At 44.4% G+C, this 20,781-nt stretch overlaps 1 protein-coding gene across 5 annotated transcripts in view; it reads left to right on the top strand.

Moving 5' to 3' along the window:
- LOC143815893 (arf-GAP with SH3 domain, ANK repeat and PH domain-containing protein 3-like) overlaps positions 1 to 20,781 on the top strand; it is a 220,709-nt gene that overhangs the window by 106,292 nt on the left and 93,636 nt on the right. For all 5 annotated transcript variants that reach the window (XM_077295633.1, XM_077295632.1, XM_077295631.1 and 2 more), the window contains one exon: positions 18,143 to 18,191. In XM_077295633.1, coding sequence (XP_077151748.1) covers positions 18,143 to 18,191 — 49 coding nt within the window. The remainder of the gene's footprint in view (positions 1 to 18,142; positions 18,192 to 20,781) is intronic.

The following is a 20,781-nucleotide window of genomic DNA, read 5'->3' as shown; positions in this document are numbered from 1 at the left end:
AAGGTTGTAAAGGATCAAGGGGACGCCCTGATGCCTGTCCATCAGGTAAACTGTTCGTCCCTGTGAACCTCCATTTTAAAATTTTGACTGAAAATCATGATTCGGTTCTGGCTGGACACCCTGGTAGTAAAGTCACCACAGAACTTCTTACTCATCATTTTTGTTGGTCTAGGGTGCACCAGGATGTTCAGGAATATGTAGCTGCCTGCAAAACTTGTGTGCATTCTGAGACTCACATATTCGTCCGTCCGAGGCTCTTCAACCTTGGACAATTTCGTGTAGACCATGGGCTCATTTTTCTGTAGATATCATCACTGATCTACCCGTATCAGTATGGAACACTGTAATATTGGTGGTGGATAGATTCAGCTAATATGGCTCATTTCATTGCGCTACCTGCTTTACCAAATACCAAGACTTCAGTGCAAATTTTTATTACACAGATCTTGAAATTACATGGGATTCCTTCTGATATTGTTTCCGACCTGGGCGTTTAATTTATTTCCAAATTTTGATCTACAATAACAAATATTTGTCTCAGCTGTTCGGTGTTGGCCGCACCCTTCTGGTATTTATGCTCACCACTGGTACTTGGGAGTTGCCAGTGATAGTTCTATTTCCTGGTTTGGTGGTGAAGGAGAGAGTTCATTGATTGGTGTTGACGATTGCAGAGTTTTTCTGGAGTACTTTAGTATTGCAATATAATGTCAAATGAACAATATCCAATGCAGATCAGCAACGCGATGGGCTTCATGCAGAAGTTCCAATGAGCAGGTAAACACACACCCCATCTCACAGATCTAATCATTTAAAGAGAACCTGTCAACTGTCCTAGCTCCCAAAAAGCTACCATGTCTCTACTGCACCCTTTGTCAACATTACAGCAAGGTCCTTCTTATGCTTTAGCAATTGCTCTACAATTGTAAAATCAAGTATTAGTCTGCTCTTATACTATGCAAATCTCTGCTCAGTAGTCCGGTGGGGCTTTTATAGCACTGGACAAGTATTCTGTCCAATCTTCTGTGCTCAGCATTCCCTGAGATTTGATTAAGATAGTATGATTTGCAAGAGCAATGGCACCGTCGACTCATTGCAAATATCGCTCATGTACTTAATGTCTACCTGCCAGGGCATGCGCAGTGCGTTGATGAAGCCGGGGAGCACACATCAGCCTTCATTGTACATCACCTGAAACACAAAGTGACATGCACATATGCAAGTTTTACAGAGAAATAATGGTGACGTTGCTCTTGCAAATCAAGTCAATTGTGTGAAGGGGAGGGAGGATTACTCCGGGGTAATCAACGCTCTGCCTGACCAGTCCTCACAGATTTGCCTAGCACGATAGATGAATACTTAAAGGGGTTGTCCACTACTTGGATAGCCCCTTCGAAAACCCTGTCTCCCTCCCCCCAAATCCCCAGTAAAACAATAACACATACTCACCTCTGGTCCCAGCACTATTTCAGCAATGTCTGCACTGTCTCTCCCGGAGACCTCCTGACTTAACAATGTACCTTCATAATCCCTGCAGCCAATCGGTGCTGGCTTCACTCTCCCTTCCTTCGGACAAAACAAGGACATCTAGGGGAAGTGATATAGTCAATAACGTCCATAGGAGAGTAAAGCCAGAGCTGATTGGCTGCAAGGATTGTCAATCAACCCTCAGAAGAGCCAGTGTCAACACTGACTAATATTTGGTCAGTATTTCACCTTAGTACATGTAAGCCAAAATCAGGCATGGAACAAGCAGAGGAATCGTATAACAGAAACAAGTCACAAACTCCCGGTTTTGGCTTACAAATATTGATGTAAAATACTTACCAAATATTGAATGTGTGAATGTGGCCTAAGTGTTATTTTAGGGGGGGGAACATAGGGAGTCAGAAGGGGTTTTCCGCATAGTGGACAACTGCTTTAATCTTATATAGAGCAGCCACTGATGCAGAAAAAGGAGCTTGCTAGATTGTAGAACTAGGATGCAGTAGAGACATGGTAGCGGCCTGGCAAACTAGGATAGCTGGCAGATTCCCTTTAAATGCCACCTTCAGCGAATGACATCTAGCTTTGATTACTGCTGTTACAGACAGGAGTAAGCTGTACAACACAGCCAACACCTGCAATTGATGCAATGGGCTCCAGGTTCATACAAACGCACCTAATGTGCAGTGCTTGCAACAGTTTATGTCAAAATACACCAAAGTTTGACACACTTACATCAAAAAGTGAGGCTCACTCAACACAATAGTAAATTTGCTTTATTATTTGTATTCAACTACTAATTAATGAAACATAGTCAAATTTGTGAGATGATATCAAGTTGTTCAAAATAAAAACAGTCATATTAGGGTTTGTAATGGATAGGTGTCTTATAGACGCCTCTCCATTACTAAACCGTGGGCTTGATGTCACCTGACAATACAAAGGTGACATCAGCCCCACAAATATGACCCCCACTTGCCACCGCAGGGCAAGTGGGAAGAGCCAGGCAAAGCATGAGAATTGGCGCATCTAATAGATGCGCCTTTTCTGGGTGGCTGCAGGCTTAGGCTGGGGGCGGCAATATCCATGGCCCTTTACCAGCCTGAGATTACCAGCCCCCAGCTGTCTGCTTTAGCGTGGCTGGTTGTCAAAAATGGGGGGGACCCCACACCGTTTTCTAAATTATTTAAATAATTAAAAAAAATTGGAGTGGGGATCTCTCTATTCTTGATAACTAGCCTTGCTGAAGCTGACAGCTGAGGATTGCAGCCACCAGCTGTGAGTTTTGCTTGGCTGGTTATCAAAAACACGGGGTAACCCATGTTTTTTTTTCTAATTTAATTATTTATTTAGAGTGCAAGTGCCGGTTTATGAATACTCCCATTAGCCACTCTATCTGTTGCTGTTATTAGCGGCAGCAGGCACAGGCTGATGGAAGCAGTAGTCCCATCAGCCGACCCCAGTGACGGGAGGTAAACGTTTTACTTCCAATCACAGCTGCAGGCTCACACTGTCATTTGACATCTTGGGAACCGCGGCTGTCTGTCATAATGATTTTACCGCAGATCAGAAGCGATGTTTGCCACGCTGTCATGTACATGACAGCTCGACAAACACCTGGTGTTCGAGGGGCCAAACTCGACCAGTAACATGGACTTCCTGGTGAAGTCCGTGTTCAGTGTCTGTGCCTTGCAATTTACTGTTCAGGTTCGCCTGTCGTTACTACTTACAATCGGTGACACTAGAATTCTACTCCTCTCCCTCTCTGAAGAGGCAATTTGCATATTTAATTTCCCAGAAGAGCATACATGGCATATAAGTATCCTCACTTTGACATGCCAGGCCTGGCTAGTCAACTCTCCACAAAGAGAAACGTTACCCCTTCGAATAGATTCTAGTTTGTTGAAATACTGTGTTTGGTTTACTGTGTCAGCTAATTTGGGTGAATTGACTTTTCTCACGCACTTATAGTATACTAGATGGTGGCCCGATTCTAACGCATCGGGTATTCTAGAATATGTATGTATGTATGTATATAGCAGCCACATAGTATATAGCACAGGCCACATAGTATATAGGAGCCATGCAGCATATAGCAGACAAATACTACGTGGCCTGTGCTATATACTATGTGGCTGCTATATACATACATACATATTGTAGAATACCCGCTGCGTTAATACAGGCCACGCAGTATATAACAGAGGCCACGCAGTATATAACAGCCCACGTGCTATATAACACAGCCCACGCAGTATATAGCAGCCATGCAGTATATAGCACAGCCCACGCAGTATATAGCACAGCCCCCGCAGTATATAACATTGGCCATGTAATATATAGCACAGCCCACGCAGTATATAGCAGCCACGCAGTATATAGCACAGCCCCCGCAGTATATAACACTGGCCACGTAATATATAACACAGCCCACGCAGTACATAGCAGCCACGCAGTATATAACACAGCCCCCGCAGTATATAACACTGGCCACGTAATATATAACACAGGCGACGCAGTATATAGCAGCCACGCAGTATATAACATAGCCACGTTAGTATATAGCACAGAGATGTAGTATATAACAGAGCCCACGCAGTATGTAACACAGCCCACGTAGCATATAGCAATGTGGGCACTATATGCGTGGTTAAAAAAGACTTAAAATACACATATACTCACCTTCCAAAGGCCCATTGAAGTCCTGGCGCCTGTGTGCGGTGCACACAGCAGCTTGCGGTCCCAGGGTTGGTATGAGCGCAGGACCTGTGATGACGTCGCGGTCACATGACCGTGACGTCATGAAAGGTCCTTCTTGCATAGCATCCTTGGCACCGGAACCTGCCGCTTGTACTGCCGAGGAGAGCCGCGACGTCGGAGGGTGAGAATAACCTTTTTTTTTTTAAATTATTCTTATTTGTAACATTAGATCTTTTTACTATTGATGCTGCATACGCAGCATCAATAGTAAAAAGTTGGTCACACAGGGTTAATAGCTGCATAACCGGAGTGCGTTACACCGCGCTCCGGTAACGCTGGCATTAACCCTGTGTGAGGGCTGACTGGAGGGGAGTATGGAGCAGGCACTGACTACAGGGAGGAAAGAGCTGCCATTTTGCCGCCGGACTGTGCCCGTTGCTGATTGGTCGTGGCAATGGTCGTGGGCGTTTTGCCACGACCAATCAGCGACTTGGATTTCCATGACAGACAGAGGCCGCGACCAATGAATATCCAGGACAGACAGACAGACGGAAGTACCCCTTAAACAATTATATAGTAGATTAGGAGCAATTTCACTTCTCTTATGCATCACCATCTTTGATAATAACTGTGACATTACATCAGACCTACTCATGTTTTAAGTATGCTCTGCTACTGATGTTTCTATTACTTTCTTTACCGCCTTCTATTTCCCCGTTCATTTACTGTAAACTTTACAAAAATGCATAAGCCAAGCTAAAACCTCAAACAAAAAATATGATTATTTTTGTTTCAGGTCTTACCTTGATATATACGTGTGTGTGTGTGTGTGTATAGCTTTATAGGTTTATTGACTTTTTTTATTTAACTTGGCCACATACCGTAATTCTTTACCAGATATATTTAATCAGTTTTGCTTTTCGTTTACTAATAGCAAACAGATATCCTAAAGGTACCGTCACACTCAGCAACTTTGCAAAGAGAACGACAACGATCCGTGACGTTGCAGCGTCCTGGATAGCGATCTCGTTGTGTTTGACACGCAGCAGCGATCTGGATCCCGCTGTGCCATCGCTGGTCTGAGCTAGAAGTCCAGAACTTTATTTCGTTGCCAGGTCGGCGTGTATCGTCGTGTTTGACATCAAAAGCAACTACGCTAACAATGGATGTAATGGAGCCAACGACCTGTGAGAACGAGAAGTGAGTCGCCGTTACGTCACAGGATCGCTCCTGCATCGTTCTGGAGTTGCTGTGTTTGACGTCTCTACAGCGACCTAAACAGCGACGCTCCAGCGATCTAGTTTAGGTCGGCTCGTTGTCTATATCGCCGCAGCGTCGCTGAGTATGACGGTACCTTAAGACTCTGAGGAACTGAGACATAATGGAGCCAGATTCATTATTACATTTGCGCCTTTTTTTTGCCTGGTTCTTGGTGTTTTCACCTGCTTCTTATATGTGCCTCATATGCCTTTTTTAGAAGTTATTTGATAGCTTCACCTGTTGGTTTTTTTTAATGTTCACCATTGTAGATAGTGTTTGGCTTTTCCAGATGTAAAAAAACAAAACAATTTCTTCATGTTCTCCATTTTGAGAATCCATGAAAATCGGACAGCATTTTTTTTTTTTTTTACTTGCATTGCTGCTTTTGTTCTGATCCTCCCATTAAAATCGGACATCTCTCTAATATTTGCTGCAGACCATTTGGTCCAATGAAAAAATTGACATGTGAATGGTCCCATGAAATATCATGCGTACGAGTGCTACCTGTGAAAATCACAGATAGTGCTCATACGCAGAAAACGGACATGTGAATGAGGCGCTACAGTGTGCGAACCGTAATGACTCCCCTTTCATCTTCAGTGACACACTGCTCTGTATAGCATGTTTGTAGAATAGGATGTCAGTCTTGGAACAGTGGAAAGGATCATAGTATACTCACTGTGTAGACTCAGAGTGTGTGAACGGCTTGCATCCCTAACAGTGCCCTGATAAATGGAACAGAGCTGAAGGGAGACTATAAGTTAAAGGGGTATTCCCATCTCCAAGATCCTATCCCAATATGCAGTAGGTATAATAATAATATTAATAATATTAGCAATTACGGGGGCGTGGCGATGTAGCGGAGCTGAACAGACGCGTCAGGCTGGAGCTCCCATAATCCTGCAGAATCCTGCATTATATACTTACCCCAGAGGGATTCGGTGAGCACCGCTGGAATCCTTTGGGTGCCTGGGGGTCCCCGGCTTCTGAGAGGGCGCGAGGTGCGGCTTTGGTCGGGCAGGATCCCTGAGACACGCGGATGGAGGACAGAGACGGCAGGAGGCGGCGGCCATTTTCCTTGCAGCGGTGGATTCGGAAGGCGCGAAGTGTGCCCTGAAGCTCAGGAGGGAGCTGGCTGAAACTTGCCACAACTAACGGAGGTACTGAGGGGGATTGTGCGGTGTGAGTCCTGGAAGACGGACCCCGCATTCCTCTCGTTGCTACCGCACTATATTATATAGAGCCGACCGGCTCCGGTGCCGCCCATAACATTAAAACCTCTCCCCTGCACGGCTACCCAGACAGGAGTTATAAACCCGCCGTGACCTACGGACAGCCGACCCTATAACTTACGCTCTGCAGCTATTGGGAGACAGAGCCTACAAATATTATAAGAAACTGAGCCTTATTTGTGGTGGGAGCTGCTCCTGGGATTCTCCCCTCCTTTGCATCCATAGTAGTGAGCCCTGCTGCTTCGGCGAGGTTGCACAGGGAGGACCCTGCAGGCTGTGTGTGCATTGTGACTTAGTGGCTTGTTAATTAAGCCATATTCTGCTGCAGCGATATTTCAATCCATAACACCCAATATGAGCCGCTCTAAAAACTCGGGCACAGCTGATAAGCTTAAAAAGTTTGCACGACTGGATCCACCTGATAGTATACGCTCAAAAAAAACCTCTTCCTTCGCCTGTGAGCAGACTTGAAAACCAATCAAAAAACTACGCCTCTGATGGTGAGGAAGATGGAGATCAGGAGGACTTGACATTGAAACAGGCATCCGAGCAATTAATGCAAGCTATATCACTGACCAGGACATCACTATCGGGGAAGATAGAGGAGGTGCACTCTGAAGTGGGGCGCCTCAGACAGGACATGCAGACCATGGGAGGTCGTATTACAGAGGTTGAATCACGTGTGTCACGCTTGGAAGATAATTATGGGCCTATGGAGACTAAATTGACAAAGGTAGCTGGCTCTATAAATGCATGGAAACAGAAGGCGGACGATCTTGAAAACAGACTGAGACGGAATAATATTCGCATCATTGGCCTGCCGGAGCGGTCGGAGGGTCAACACCCCGAAACATTCCTGGAGGATTGGCTTAAGGATACTTTGGGAGAAGGATTCTCCGCCACCTTTTCTGTGGAAAGAGCCCATAGAGTGCCGACAAAGTCTCCTATTCCCGGCGCTCCACCGAGACCCTTTCTGGCACGTCTCCTTAATTGTAAAGACAGAGACACTGTCCTTCGCTTGGCTAGACAAAAAAGTCCTATCAAGTATAACAATGCCACTATCTCTGTGTTTCCAGATTTTTCCATGGAATTGCAAAAACAACGATCTCAATTTATGGAGATTAAAAAACGGCTCAGAGAGAAAAACATTTTATATTCAATGCTCTACCCTGCCAGGCTCAGAGTGGTATACCAAGGCTCTTCTTCCTTTTTTGCAACTCCGGCTGAGGCTGAGGAGTGGATGCGGTCGTGTTTGGGGGCAGGCGGGGGAGGAGAGAAATCCTAAGAGGACCGCTGTCTTCATTTATCTAGAATTTGGAACTTTCTCGCCGGATTTTCCTTGACGGTGAGGGGAGCTCCTTTGCCAGCGCCCTGGGAAACAACCTTACCGAACTCTGCGTTCAGAGATGGTATCCCCTTTTTTGAACTGGGTTATCTGGAGCACGAATTTTTGCTCCCTTATGAAACACTTCTTGTTTTTCAATGTTTTGGTTTTGTTTATTGTTAGCTACTTAGAAATTACTGCCGTGTTTTTCTCCACTACAGGTGTAACAGAAGTTCGACGTGATGCTATACATTCTAGACTGATGAGATATGGCGTCTGACATTACATGCATGACCTGGAATGTAAGGGGCCTTGGGTAAGAGAGTCAAAGTATTTTCTCAGATACGACGTTATCACCCTCATATAGTAGCTTTGGTCGAAACACATCTGACTAGGGACTCGGCCCGTTATGTGCAAAAACCTTGGGTACAATGGTCTGTGCATGCATTTCACACTAGTTACTCTAGAGGAGTATCTCTGTTAATTCATAAGGATATCAGATGGGAGGTCAGAGAGGTTCGGAGAGATCCGGAAGGTCGTTTTGTGTTTGTGTACGCGAATGTGAATTCAGAGGACTATGTTATAATGTGTATATATAACCCTCCCCCTGCTAAGATGTCGGTTGTTAAGAAAGCGGTTGACTTTGCCTTAAATTATCCAGATGTGCATGTTCTGTGTATGGGAGATTTCAATATGCTAATGGATGAATGTATGGATAGACTCCGTCTTGATGGAAAGATCACGGATGTAAATCCTTCATCATCTCGATTGTCAATATTCATGGAAGGCACTGGTTGGTTAGATCTCTGGAGAACACGCCACCCCGACGTAAAGGAATTTACTTGTCACTCATCTGTCAGACGCACTTTATCTCGCTTAGACTACATATTTGGCTCTAGTGGTTTGGCGGCACGGGTGGGGGAGGTGTGTCATGGGAGTAGAAGTGTCTCAGACCATAGTCCAGTGATTCTTAAACTTAAGCTAAGTCGGGTGAGGAACATTATAAATTGGAAAGTGAATCCATTCTGGCTGAAGTTAATAGGCCCAGAAGACCGGACTGTTGACCAACTGGACTGTTTCATTACATCCCACCCTATGCCGCAAAATATTACTATTCTTTGGGATACCCTCAAAGCATATCTGAGGGGATGTTTGTCCTCTACCATCTCATATATTAAGCTCCTGACTTCAAAGGAAGATGATGACATGGATAGACGATTGAGAGACTCAGAGGCGGCCTATATAGCTAATCAGACAAGTGAAAACAGGACGGAGTGGTTACACCTGCACAGACTTCATAGTCAATATACTGACACTAAATCCAAGCGTAAATTATTTTTTACTAAGCAGACTTACTTTGAACTGGGAAACCAGTCCAGTAAACTCCTAGCATATATGGTACGTCAACACAATACATCCAACACCATACTTAAAATCCGGAAGTTAGACGACTCTGTAGTGACCCCGACAGACGACATACTCCAATGCTTTTGTGATTATTATAAAAAACTATATAGCTCCAAAGGAGATTCTGATACTTTGGAATGTCTAAACTATCTATCAGACCTAGTATTCCCTACGTTGAATGCTGCACAGCAAGTCTTTTTAGATGCAGACTTTACTCTTGATGAGGTAAACAGGGCCATAACAGATATGGCCTCTGGCAAGGCGCCAGGCCCGGATGGTTTCCCTATAGAAGTATATAGAAAATATAGAGATGCTCTGGCACCAATTCTTTTGAAAGTATTTCAGGGGATTTGGGAGGGTGGTTCCTTGCCGGATTCTTATTATGAAGCAAATATCATAGTCTTAAAAAAGGAAGGGAAGGACCCCCTAGACTGTGGATCTTATCGCCCTATTTCACTAGTTAATGTGGACTATAAGATTTTCACTAAAATTCTAGCTACTAGGTTAAATACGGTAATATTAGATATAATACATCCGGACCAGACGGGTTTTATGCCGGGTAAGAGTACCTCTATTAACATCAGGAGGGTTCAATCAATAGCTCAATATAGTACGTTAGTACCTGAGAATAAATGGGCCATGGCCTCGCTGGACGCGGCTAAGGCATTTGATTCCCTTGAATGGCCCTTCCTGTCTGCGTGTTTACAACGATTCCAATTTGGTCCCAAATTCCAAAAATGGATTGCAGCATTATATTTGAAACCAAGAGCTCGGATAATTATTAACAATTCTATTTCTGAATCATTCTCCTTAAAGAGAGGGACTCGCCAAGGATGTCCTCTATCTCCGGCCCTGTTTGCCCTAGCGATAGAGGCATTGGCGATTCGTATGAGGTCCTCCCCACTTATTAGGGGTATTACGATAGCAGACCGCACGGATACTATTGGTCTATATGCGGATGATATGGTGGTGTTTCTTGATGAGGTGGAGGAGACCTTGCCACATGTGATTAACACTATAGAGGGATTCGGTAGGCGTTCGGGATTATATATTAATTGGGATAAATCTGCCTTGATGCCTCTTTCTCATGGCTCGGTGACACACCTCAATACTTTATCCCCATTACCGGTTGTTACTAGCTTTAAATACCTAGGAATAATTATACCAAGATGTAGTAGACTTGATCTACAGTTTAATGTTCTCCCGCTGCTGGAGCTTGTTAAACATAAATTTGCAATTTGGAGTAAACTGCCTTTATCTGTCTCGGGCCGCATAAATTTGATAAAAATGATACTCCTCCCGAAGCTTAACTATTCCCTCCAACATAGTGCAGTACCGGTCCCTAAATCCTTTTTTGCCAACTTGAACTCATTAACTACATCTTTTATTTGGGGAAGGGCTAGACCCAAACTTAAATTATCCACCTTGCATAGATCTAAACAGATGGGAGGGGCGGCGTTGCCAGATTTCTTCTTATACTACTTAGCTGGACAACTTAGGGCTCTGGGAAAATGGATGCCGGGGGGAGATTTACCGAACTCAGAACACCATTTGGCTCAGGCTGCCAAGATCAACTGCCCGTTGGGTTTCTTGGAGGTGAACAAACCCTCTGTCTCTAGATTACTGCCATTACTTCGGCTGGCAAGATTGATTTGGCGACAAGTGAAGAAGGTAATTCATTTTGATGGTGTTGTAGCTGAACTGCCATTATGGGATAATGAATATTTCCCGAGCTTGCTGAATCACCCCTCCGCTCAATTCTGGACACTGCATGGTGTTTCGTCGCTTAATGATCTTTATGAACAGGGAACCCTAATGTCCTTTGAACAAATGCAGCATAAACATGATATACCGAGACCTCAGTTCTTTCGATATCTTCAACTCAGATCAGCGATTCAATCACATTTTCGTAGTGTGGAAATGGCTCGGGTGATTTCCTCTTTCCCATTGATAGGGATATTCAAGTCACAGGGACCCCGGGGTCTTATCTCCGTATTGTATACTTATATGTTGTCCGTGGGTGCTGATGCTACCTTGTTACCGATAAGGGACAAGTGGAGGGTCCTGATACCCGATCTGCAGGGTGAGGACTGGGAGATGGCCCTTGAGTCCCCAACCAGGGTGTCACCCTCGGCTAACAATAAAATGATACAGTTATACATTTTGCATCAATCATATCTAACCCCACTGCGATTATTTAAAATTGGGTGGTCCCGGTCTTCAGAATGTACTAGATGTCATATGGAGGAGGCGGATTTCATACACATGATATGGGAATGTCCAGTTATTATGTCTTATTGGAAAGAGGTGACCACGTTGTTGACTTCCCTTGTACATATTCCTGTTCCCCTGACCCCGTCAGTGTGTTTATTTGGGATACTGGAGGAGGAGATGTGGGGCCACCATGTTCAAATTTTTTTGAGAGAGACGCTTTTTCTGGCAAGAAAATTGATTGCCTTGCGTTGGATGGGCATTTCACATCCGTCTCTTAGGGCCTGGATAGAGTTGGTAAATCTAATCGTGCCATATGAACGCACCTTATACCAAAATAGAGGCTGTTTGGATAAATTTAATAAAATTTGGGACCTGTGGAACTCGTCATACCTCACTGTGTCATCACGTAGTTGAGGGCCTAGATTCTGTATAGCAAAGACTTGAGAAATAGAGTGAATCACGCTGAGCATTAAAACTGCTATGCTAAGGTGGTGGAGACCGTTTTGTTTTGTTTAGGCAGTAAGATAGGTTGAGCTTTAGGATTTTCAGTATATGTGACATACTATTATATTTCAACTTTGCATGACCCGATCGGTGTATAAAGTATTATGTTGATGAATCTATCTTTATGATGTACCTGCACTGACGTGGAAATATGTAAATTGAGTATGTTCATGTGAATTAAGTGTTTTAATAAACGAATTTAAAAAAAAAATATTAGCAATTACCTCCAATTAGAAATGTAGCGCAGTTTTTCTAATTCACTATGTCTCTTTCCTCTTGTGCAGGCATTGCCGGACCTTAGGTATCCATGGTTACGACCACTAGCAACTAGCTAACTGTCACTATATCAGTGGTTTTAACCATGGACACCTAAGGTCCTGCAATGCCTGCACATGAGAAAAGAGATATAGTGAATCAGAAAAACTATACATTTCTAATTAGAGGTATTTGCTAATATTATTACACCTACTATATATTGGTATAGAATTTTGGGGATGGGAATACCTCTTTAATTTTCTCCCTGCAGCCAAACATTAGATTACATTGCTGACTGTGTGAAATTATGGTAGATGCCAATTAGCACTGTGGCTGCAGGAAAATACTGTCTTTTTGATGACTGATTCCCTTTAACCCCTTTTCTGACATGCGCCGCATGTATACTGCTCTGTGGGAGCTAAATTCTCGCAAAGAGAAGTATATATATATATACTAGCTGTTTCCAGCCAGCTAACGCTCGGCACGCTCATTGCTATCTAATTAACGCTGCTGGTGATTAAACTAAAGTAAATAATGACAACATTCAATAGCGCTTATGCAGGTGGTAATTTAACTTAAAATGAAGTTAATAACAATAATAATCATTAAAAATCTGAATAATACTAAAAATACATTTTATTCACAGTGTAAAATCAAAAACAAACTGGATTCAGTAAGATGTGCGTTTTTTATTCATTCCATCATCTAAACAAATTTCATAACGAAACATAAATTAGGTAAAAATTTCTCTGTAAACACAATTAAATGTATAGTCATTTTCGTCATTTTCAAAGATCTTTCCTTGACTTCTACCAGGTACAATTTAATGTGTGAGGATGGGATTGTGTGTCATAATGTGGTGGGGGGGCGGGATTATGTGTGGTAATGTGGTAATGTGGTAATGTGGTGGGGGGCGGGATTATGGGTGGTAATGTGGTGGGGGGCGGGATTATGTGTGGTAGTGTGGTAATGTGGCGGGGGGCGGGATTATGGGTGGTAATGTGGTGGGGGGCGGGATTGTGTGGTAATGTGATTAGAGGGCGGGATTATGTGTGGTAGTGTGGTAATGTGGTGGGGGGCGGGATTATGGGTGGTAATGTGGTGGGGGGGCGGGATTGTGTGGTAATGTTGTGGGTGGGTGGGATTATCTGGTGACGTGGTGGGGGCGGGATTATCTGTGGTGATGTGGTGGGGGCGGGATTATGCGTGGTGATGTGGGGGGAGCAGGATTATGCGTGGTGATGTGGGGGACGGGATTATGTGTGGCAATGTGGTGGGGGGGCGGAATTGTGTGGTAATGTGGGGGGTGGGATTATGCGTGGTGATGGGTGGGGCGGGATTATGCGTGGTGATGGGGTGGGATTGTGTGGTGATGGGTGGGGGGCGGAGCTACTGTGCAAGGGGCGGGATTAGCGAGTGTGATGTGGGGGGTGGGATTATGTGTGGTAATGTAGTGGGGGGCGGGATTATGTGTGGTAATGTGGGGGGGCGGGATTATGCGTGGTGATGTGTTGGGGGCGGGATTATGTGGTGATGTGGGGGCGGAGCTACTGTGCAGGGGGCGGGATTACGGGTGGTGATGGGGTGGGGGCGGGATTACGGGTGTTGATGGGGTGGGGGGGCGGGATTACGGGTGGTGATGGGGTGGGGGGTGGGATTACGGGTAATGATGGGGTGGGGGTCGGGATTACAGGTGTTGATGGGGTGGGGGGGCACGATTACGGGTGGTGATGGGGTAGGGGGGCGGGATTACGGGTGGTGATGGGGTGGGGTGCGGTATTACAGGTGGTGATGGGGTGGAGGGGCGGGATTACGGGTGCTGATGGGGTGGGGGGGGCGGGATTGTGGGTGGTGATGGGGTGGGGGCGGAGCTGCTGTGCAGGGGGCGGGATTAGTGAGTAATCACGATGCCTCTTATATACACTCACCGGCCACTTTATTAGGTACACCTGTCCAACTTCTTGTTAACACTTAATTTCTAATCACGCACAACCATCTCTAGGGTTTACAGAGAATGGTCCGAAAAAGAAAAAAAATCCAGTGAGCGGCAGTTCTGTGGGCGGAAATGCCTTGTTGATGCCAGAGGTCAGAGGAGAATGGGCAGACTGGTTCGAGCTGATAGAAAGGCAACAGTGACTCAAATCGCCACCCGTTACAACCAAGGTAGGCCTAAGAGCATCTCTGAATGCACAGTGCGTCGAACTTTGAGACAGATGGGCTACAGCAGCAGAAGACCACACCGGGTACCACTCCTTTCAGCTAAGAACAGGAAACTGAGGCTACAATTTGTACAAGCTCATCGAAATTGGACAGTAGAAGATTGGAAAAACGTTGCTTGGTCTGATGAGTCTCGATTTCTGCTGCGACATTCGGATGGTAGGGTCAGAATTTGGCGTAAACAACATGAAAGCATGGATCCATCCTGCCTTGTATGGAGCATCTTTGGGATGTGCAGCCGACAAATCTGCGGCAACTGTGTGATGCCATCATGTCAATATGGACCAAAATCTCTGAGGAATGCTTCCAGCACCTTGTTGAATCTATGCCACGAAGAATTGAGGCAGTTCTGAAGGCAAAAGGGGGTCCAAGCCGTTACTAGCATGGTGTACCTAATAAAGTGGCCGGTGAGTGTATATAGATAGTGTTGCTATTTACTGTCACCGTGCGATTGAGCTTGGTGACCGGGTTAAGATGGCTACTGTTTCTGACAGCAGGCCATTCCTGTATGTTGCTCCTGGTTTCTGTACTGCCCTCCAAGATTGGCGATCCCTGTGTTTGGCTCTTCAATTCTAACAAGCCAATCACAGCAATGTGACAATAAAGTTATAAAAAAAAATAAACCATGTGACATGGTGTGATCGGTGCTGTCTGACATAGCACCAATCACAGCCGTCACAGTGGGTGGGGTGATTGTCACCTCACCCGATTTACCCCTTTGGTGCTGATTGAGCAATAGTTTCTGGCCAAACAGCGCCACAGGCGTTAATCTACAATAGCGATTCTTGCTCTGCACGCCATCTTTACCTCCGAGTTGGCATGTTGAGTGATTGTGGCCATTGGTGGCCAGTGCGATTTCCCCTGCGATCTCTGTCTCCTGCTTACATGACATTGTTAGTGACGTTCGTTTTTCTTTGGAAAAAAAATGTATTGCGTCGAGTAAATTTTTAGCGAGTGCTTAAGAGGAGCTTACGTTGCAGTGTTAGTGATGTATGTTTCTCTTTTGGAAAAAAAAACACTGGGACCTTGCTTCAGTTTCAGGAGGTAGTCAACAAGACCTTAATGTTTTGTCCCAGGTCAACATTTTCCAGGATCTCGAAAACGGTGCAGAGTAATAATAATAATAATTATATTTCTATAGCACCAACATATTCCGCAGCACTCTACATTATAGAGGGGACTTGTACAGTCAATACACATTAAGCATAACAATAAACTCATAGATCAACAGATACCAGGAGGAATGAGGGCCCTGCTCGCAAGCTTACAATCTATGAGGAAAAGGGGAGACACGAGAGGTGGATGGTAACAATTGCTTTCGTTGTTTGGACCAGCCATAGTGTAAGGCTCGGGTGTTCATGTAAAGCTGTATGAACCGGTTATCAGCCTAAGTATGTAGCAGTACAGACACAGAGGGCTATTAACTGCATAAAGCGTATGAGAACATGATGCGAGGAACCTGATTATGGTTTAATTTTTTTGAATGGGCCACACAGGGATAGTTAGGTTAATGCATTGAGGCGGTAAGCCAGTTTGAACAAATGCGTTTTTAGTTCATGCTTAAAACTGTGGGGATTGGGGATTAATTGTATTAACCTGGGTAGTGCATTCCAAAGAATTGGCAGAAGTCTTGGAGACGGGAGTGGGAGGCTCTGATTATTGAGGATGTTAACCTCTGTTAACCTCAGGTCATTAGAGGCATCATTTAACGATTGGTGAGGAATATGATCCTGGCTGCAGCATTCAGGACAGATTGGAGCGGGGAGAGTTTGGTAAGAGGGAGGCCGATTAGTAGAGAGTTAAGGCCCCGTCTCACATAGCGAGATCGCTAGCGAGATCGCCGCTGAGTCACAAGTTTTGTGACGCAACAGCGACCTCAGTAGCGATCTCGCTATGTGTGACACGTACCAGCGATCAGGCCCCTGCTGCGAGATTGCTGGTCGTGTCGGAATGGCCTGGGCCGTTTTTTGATCGTTGAGGTCCCGCTGACATCGCTGAATCGGTGTGTGTGACACCGATCCAGCGATGTCTTCACTGGTAACCAGGGTAAACATCGGGTTACTAAGCGCAGGGCCGCGCTTAGTAACCCGATGTTTACCCTGGTTACCAGTGTAAATGTAAAAAAAACCAAACAGTACATACTCACCATCTGATGTCCGTCAGGTCCCTTGCCGTCTGCTTCCTGCTCTGACTGAGTGCCGCCGTACAGTGAGAGCAGAGTGCAGCAGTGACGTCACCGCTGCGCTCTGCTCTCACTGTACAGCGGCACTCAGAGCAGGAAGCAGACGGCAAAGGACCTGACGGACATCAGATGGTGAGTATGTACTGTTTTTTTTTTTTACATTTACGCTGGTATCCAGGGTAAACATCGGGTTACTAAGCGCGGCCCTGCGCTTAGTAACCCGATGTTTACCCTGGTTACCCGGGTGCTGCAGGGGGACTTCGGCATCGTTGAAGACAGTTTCAACGATGCCGAAGTCGTTCCCCTGATCGTTGGTCGCTGGAGAGAGCTGTCTGTGTGACAGCTCCCCAGCGACCACACAGCGACAAAACAGCGACGCTGCAGCGATCAGCATCGTTGTCTGTATCGCTGCAGCGTCGCTGTGTGTGACGGGGCCTTTACAATAGTCCAGACGTGAATGAATAAGAGAAACAGTAAGAGTTTTTGCAGAGTCGAAAGTAAGAAAAGGTCGAATTCTAGAAATGTTTTTGAGGTGCAGATAAAAAGAGCGAGCCAGTGATCGGATGTGGGTGGTGAAGGAAAACTCTGAATCAAGTATGACCCCAAGACAGAGTATGCTCCAAGAGGGGAATCTGAAAAGACACAATTTACTATTGTGAAACCTGCCCTGAGACACCTGCATTAAGGATTTATTCAAAGCGTACCACACTTTCCCAAATTAATAAAATTGGTTTTAACCTGTTGACAAAATACTTTTATATTCTGATGTACTCTGCACAACTTACACATACTACTTTTACATACTGTAAAACCAAAAGCATTATAATCCTTACTATAAAACTGTGCCTCTAGATAAATTAATTTGGTGATCTAGTTTCCAAAATGGGGTCACTTGTGGGGGTTCCACTGATTAGGCACATCAAGGGCTCTTCAGACGTGACATGACGCCCGCAGACTGTTGCATCAAAGTCTGTATTCCAGAACGTCACTCCTTCCCTTACGAGCCCTGCCGTGCGCCCAAACAGTAGTTTTCCTTCACATATCGAGTATCCGCATACTCAGGAAAATTGTACAACTTTTACCCTTGTGAAAATAAAAAAAAATTGGGGCTAAAAGATCATTTTTGTGGAAAATGGGATTTTTTTTTAATTTTCACTACTCCACGTTATAAACTTCTATGAAGCACCATGGCGTTCAAGGTACTCACAACACATCTAAATAACAGATAACAGACAGTGGAAAATGTAATCCTTTTAACACAACAGTGCACGAAAATACAGAATTATAGCACAAATTTTCCTCGAGATACAGAGTAAATGATCTAATACTATGCATTCCTTTATACAGTTTCCACTTCTCTTTCAGACAACAGAACATATCATTTTCAGGCAGAGGATGAGGCGGAGGCATTTATGTGAGTAATAAAAGTAGAGCCTTTCTCTTTACTCTTTTTTTAGAATGCTACGCAAGACACTTTTAAAGGGAACCTGTTAGAAAAGAAACATGCAACACTTCTTTATTTATCATCCACTCCTGGTCTTGGCTTACAGATACTGATGTAAAATACTGACTATATACATGGCCTAAGTGTCTAAACCAGGTGCATTCACTTATATGATATGGTAAGGCTGGTTTCACACTTGCGTTTTGATCTGCAGCGTTTTAAAAAAAAACGCAGGTGGTGAAAAAACGCATGTAAATGCGTGCAAATGCTGCGTTTTTTAGACGCATGCGTTTTTGCATGCAGAAAAAAAAACGTGGCGTTTTGACGCGTTTACATGCGTTTTTTCCTGCGTTTGCATTTTTAAAACGCATGCTGAGAAGTGTGTGACAGCTGCCAATCATCAAAATCAACTAGAAAACCCACTATTAATAGAATTAGCTAGGGTTAGGGTTAGGATCCCTAGGGTTAGGGTTAGGGGTAGCTTTTTATTAGAAGAATGTCCTGGTCACCAGGTCACTGATAAGCCACCCCCCACCATCAAGGTGATAAAGGGATCCAAACCCTAACCCTACCCCTAAAACTACCCCTAACCCTACCCCTACCCCTAACCCTAGGGATCCAAACCCTAACCCTAACCCTAGGGATCCAAACCCTAACCCTAGGGATCCTAACCCTAACCCTACCCCTAAAACTACCCCTAACCCTACCCCTAACCCTAACCCTAGGGATCCTAACCCTAAGGGTTAGGATCCTAACCCTAACCCTAAGGGTTAGGGTTAGGATCCCTAGGGTTAGGGTTAGGGTTAGGATCCCTAGGGTTACTAGGGATCCTAACCTTAGGGTTAGGGTTAGGGTTTTCTTGTTTTTTTTGTGTTTTCTTGTGTTTTTCTATAGAAACGCATGCAAACGCATGTGCTTGAAAATGCATGCGTTTACATAGACAGCAATACATTTTTTTGCCGTGAATAAACGCATGCGTTTTTTTGCGGCAAAAAAACGCCGCTAGAAATTACTACAGGTTGCATTTCTGCAACTGAACGCACGCATAAAAAAATGCATGCGTTGCAAAAAACGCGTCAAAACGCATGCAAAAAAACGCATGCGTTTTTAATGTTAAGTATAGAAAAAAAACGCATGCGTTTTTTAGCGCTAAAACGCAGCAGAAAAAAACGCAAGTGTGAAACCAGCCTAATATAGTGCTAAATACGGCCCTGGTTAAATGCTAAGCTTTAGGCAGGGTTCAGAGCAACGTATGAAAAATCGTCCATTTTCATGAAGAAAAATTGACAGTTTTCCTTTGTTCATTTTTTACTTCTGTATATCTATATGTAATTTACAAGACCAAATATAGTTTCCCATGTTAATAATTGTACTGGTAATTATATGTAAAAAACAGATGCTATAAGGCTGGTCTGTATGGAATCCATATTTTTTGCACACCCATGGACTTGAATGGGCGAGTCTCATCTGAAAAATGGAAAAGAATAATGCATGATTAAAAATGTTTTCATATGGAAGCTTGCTCTGTGTGAAGAAACTCCTCTGAACTGCCCTATTCAATGTAATTGGCCAGTGTGTCTGTCGGCAGGATTTTGTCATGTACAGTATAGACATGGCTGTAGTGGCGCTGAACTGATTACATTGATACTTTTGGTGAAGTGATTCTATAATCAGCATTTGGAAAGTTTTATGTTAATTTGATTTTGAGCCCATAGGCTGGACTGTGCACTGGTTCTTCTCCTCGCTGCTGGTGAATCCCTGCCTCTCCGCATGCCTCTTCTGTTTGGAGAGGAGATTTCAGAGGAGGCTGGTCACTGAAAAAGCACTGACCTGTTATTCAAGGAATGTAGGAAGGTAGAGGGGCTGGGGAATCACAGACCGGAAGGAGAAGACCCGGTGTACAGTCATGCTTTCCCCCTTTCCTCCTATTTTCAAACAGTTAATGTCAAAATTCCCACTAATTTAAGTAGAAAAAAAAACCTTTTTTTGTGTAAATTCATAAAGAGAATCTATCACCTGGTGTTATCTACCTCATCTGAAGGCAGCATAACATTAGAAAAAATTCCCTGATTCCAGTGATGTATCACTTAGTTTACTGGGTGCAGTAGTTGTCACACAATCAGAGTTCTTATTTGTAGAATGCAGCGGAGCTCGAAAGGCTTTCCCCGCTCACTGCAGACTTTCTGTGTACATTGTCTATTGACAATGAGCTGCTTATCACAGGATGGGGCTTGGTTGGACCTGGGCTCACACAATCATGAATGCGGCCAATGATTATCTCCTGGTGATAAAACTTTCATTGTATGGAAATAACACACAGCCTAATAAGTGACACATCTCTGAAATCTGTGTCTCAGCTGTTACCTCATTCTGTCCTTAGATTACATAGCAAAATCCTGCTGACAGATTCCATTTAAATGGAATATGTCAGCAGGATTTCACCTCCAAACTATTTACAGTGGCATGTAAAAGTTCGGGCACCCCTGGTATATATATTATGTAAATTCATTTTTTACATTTTTAAAATTACAAAAAGGAATTGGGCCTATGCAAAGTTTGG

Source organism: Ranitomeya variabilis, chromosome 3 (assembly GCF_051348905.1).
Source record: "Ranitomeya variabilis isolate aRanVar5 chromosome 3, aRanVar5.hap1, whole genome shotgun sequence".
Classification (NCBI taxonomy): domain Eukaryota; kingdom Metazoa; phylum Chordata; class Amphibia; order Anura; family Dendrobatidae; genus Ranitomeya; species Ranitomeya variabilis.
The sequence above is the reverse complement of the archived record's forward strand: the minus strand, read 5'-3'. Positions and strand labels throughout refer to the sequence as shown.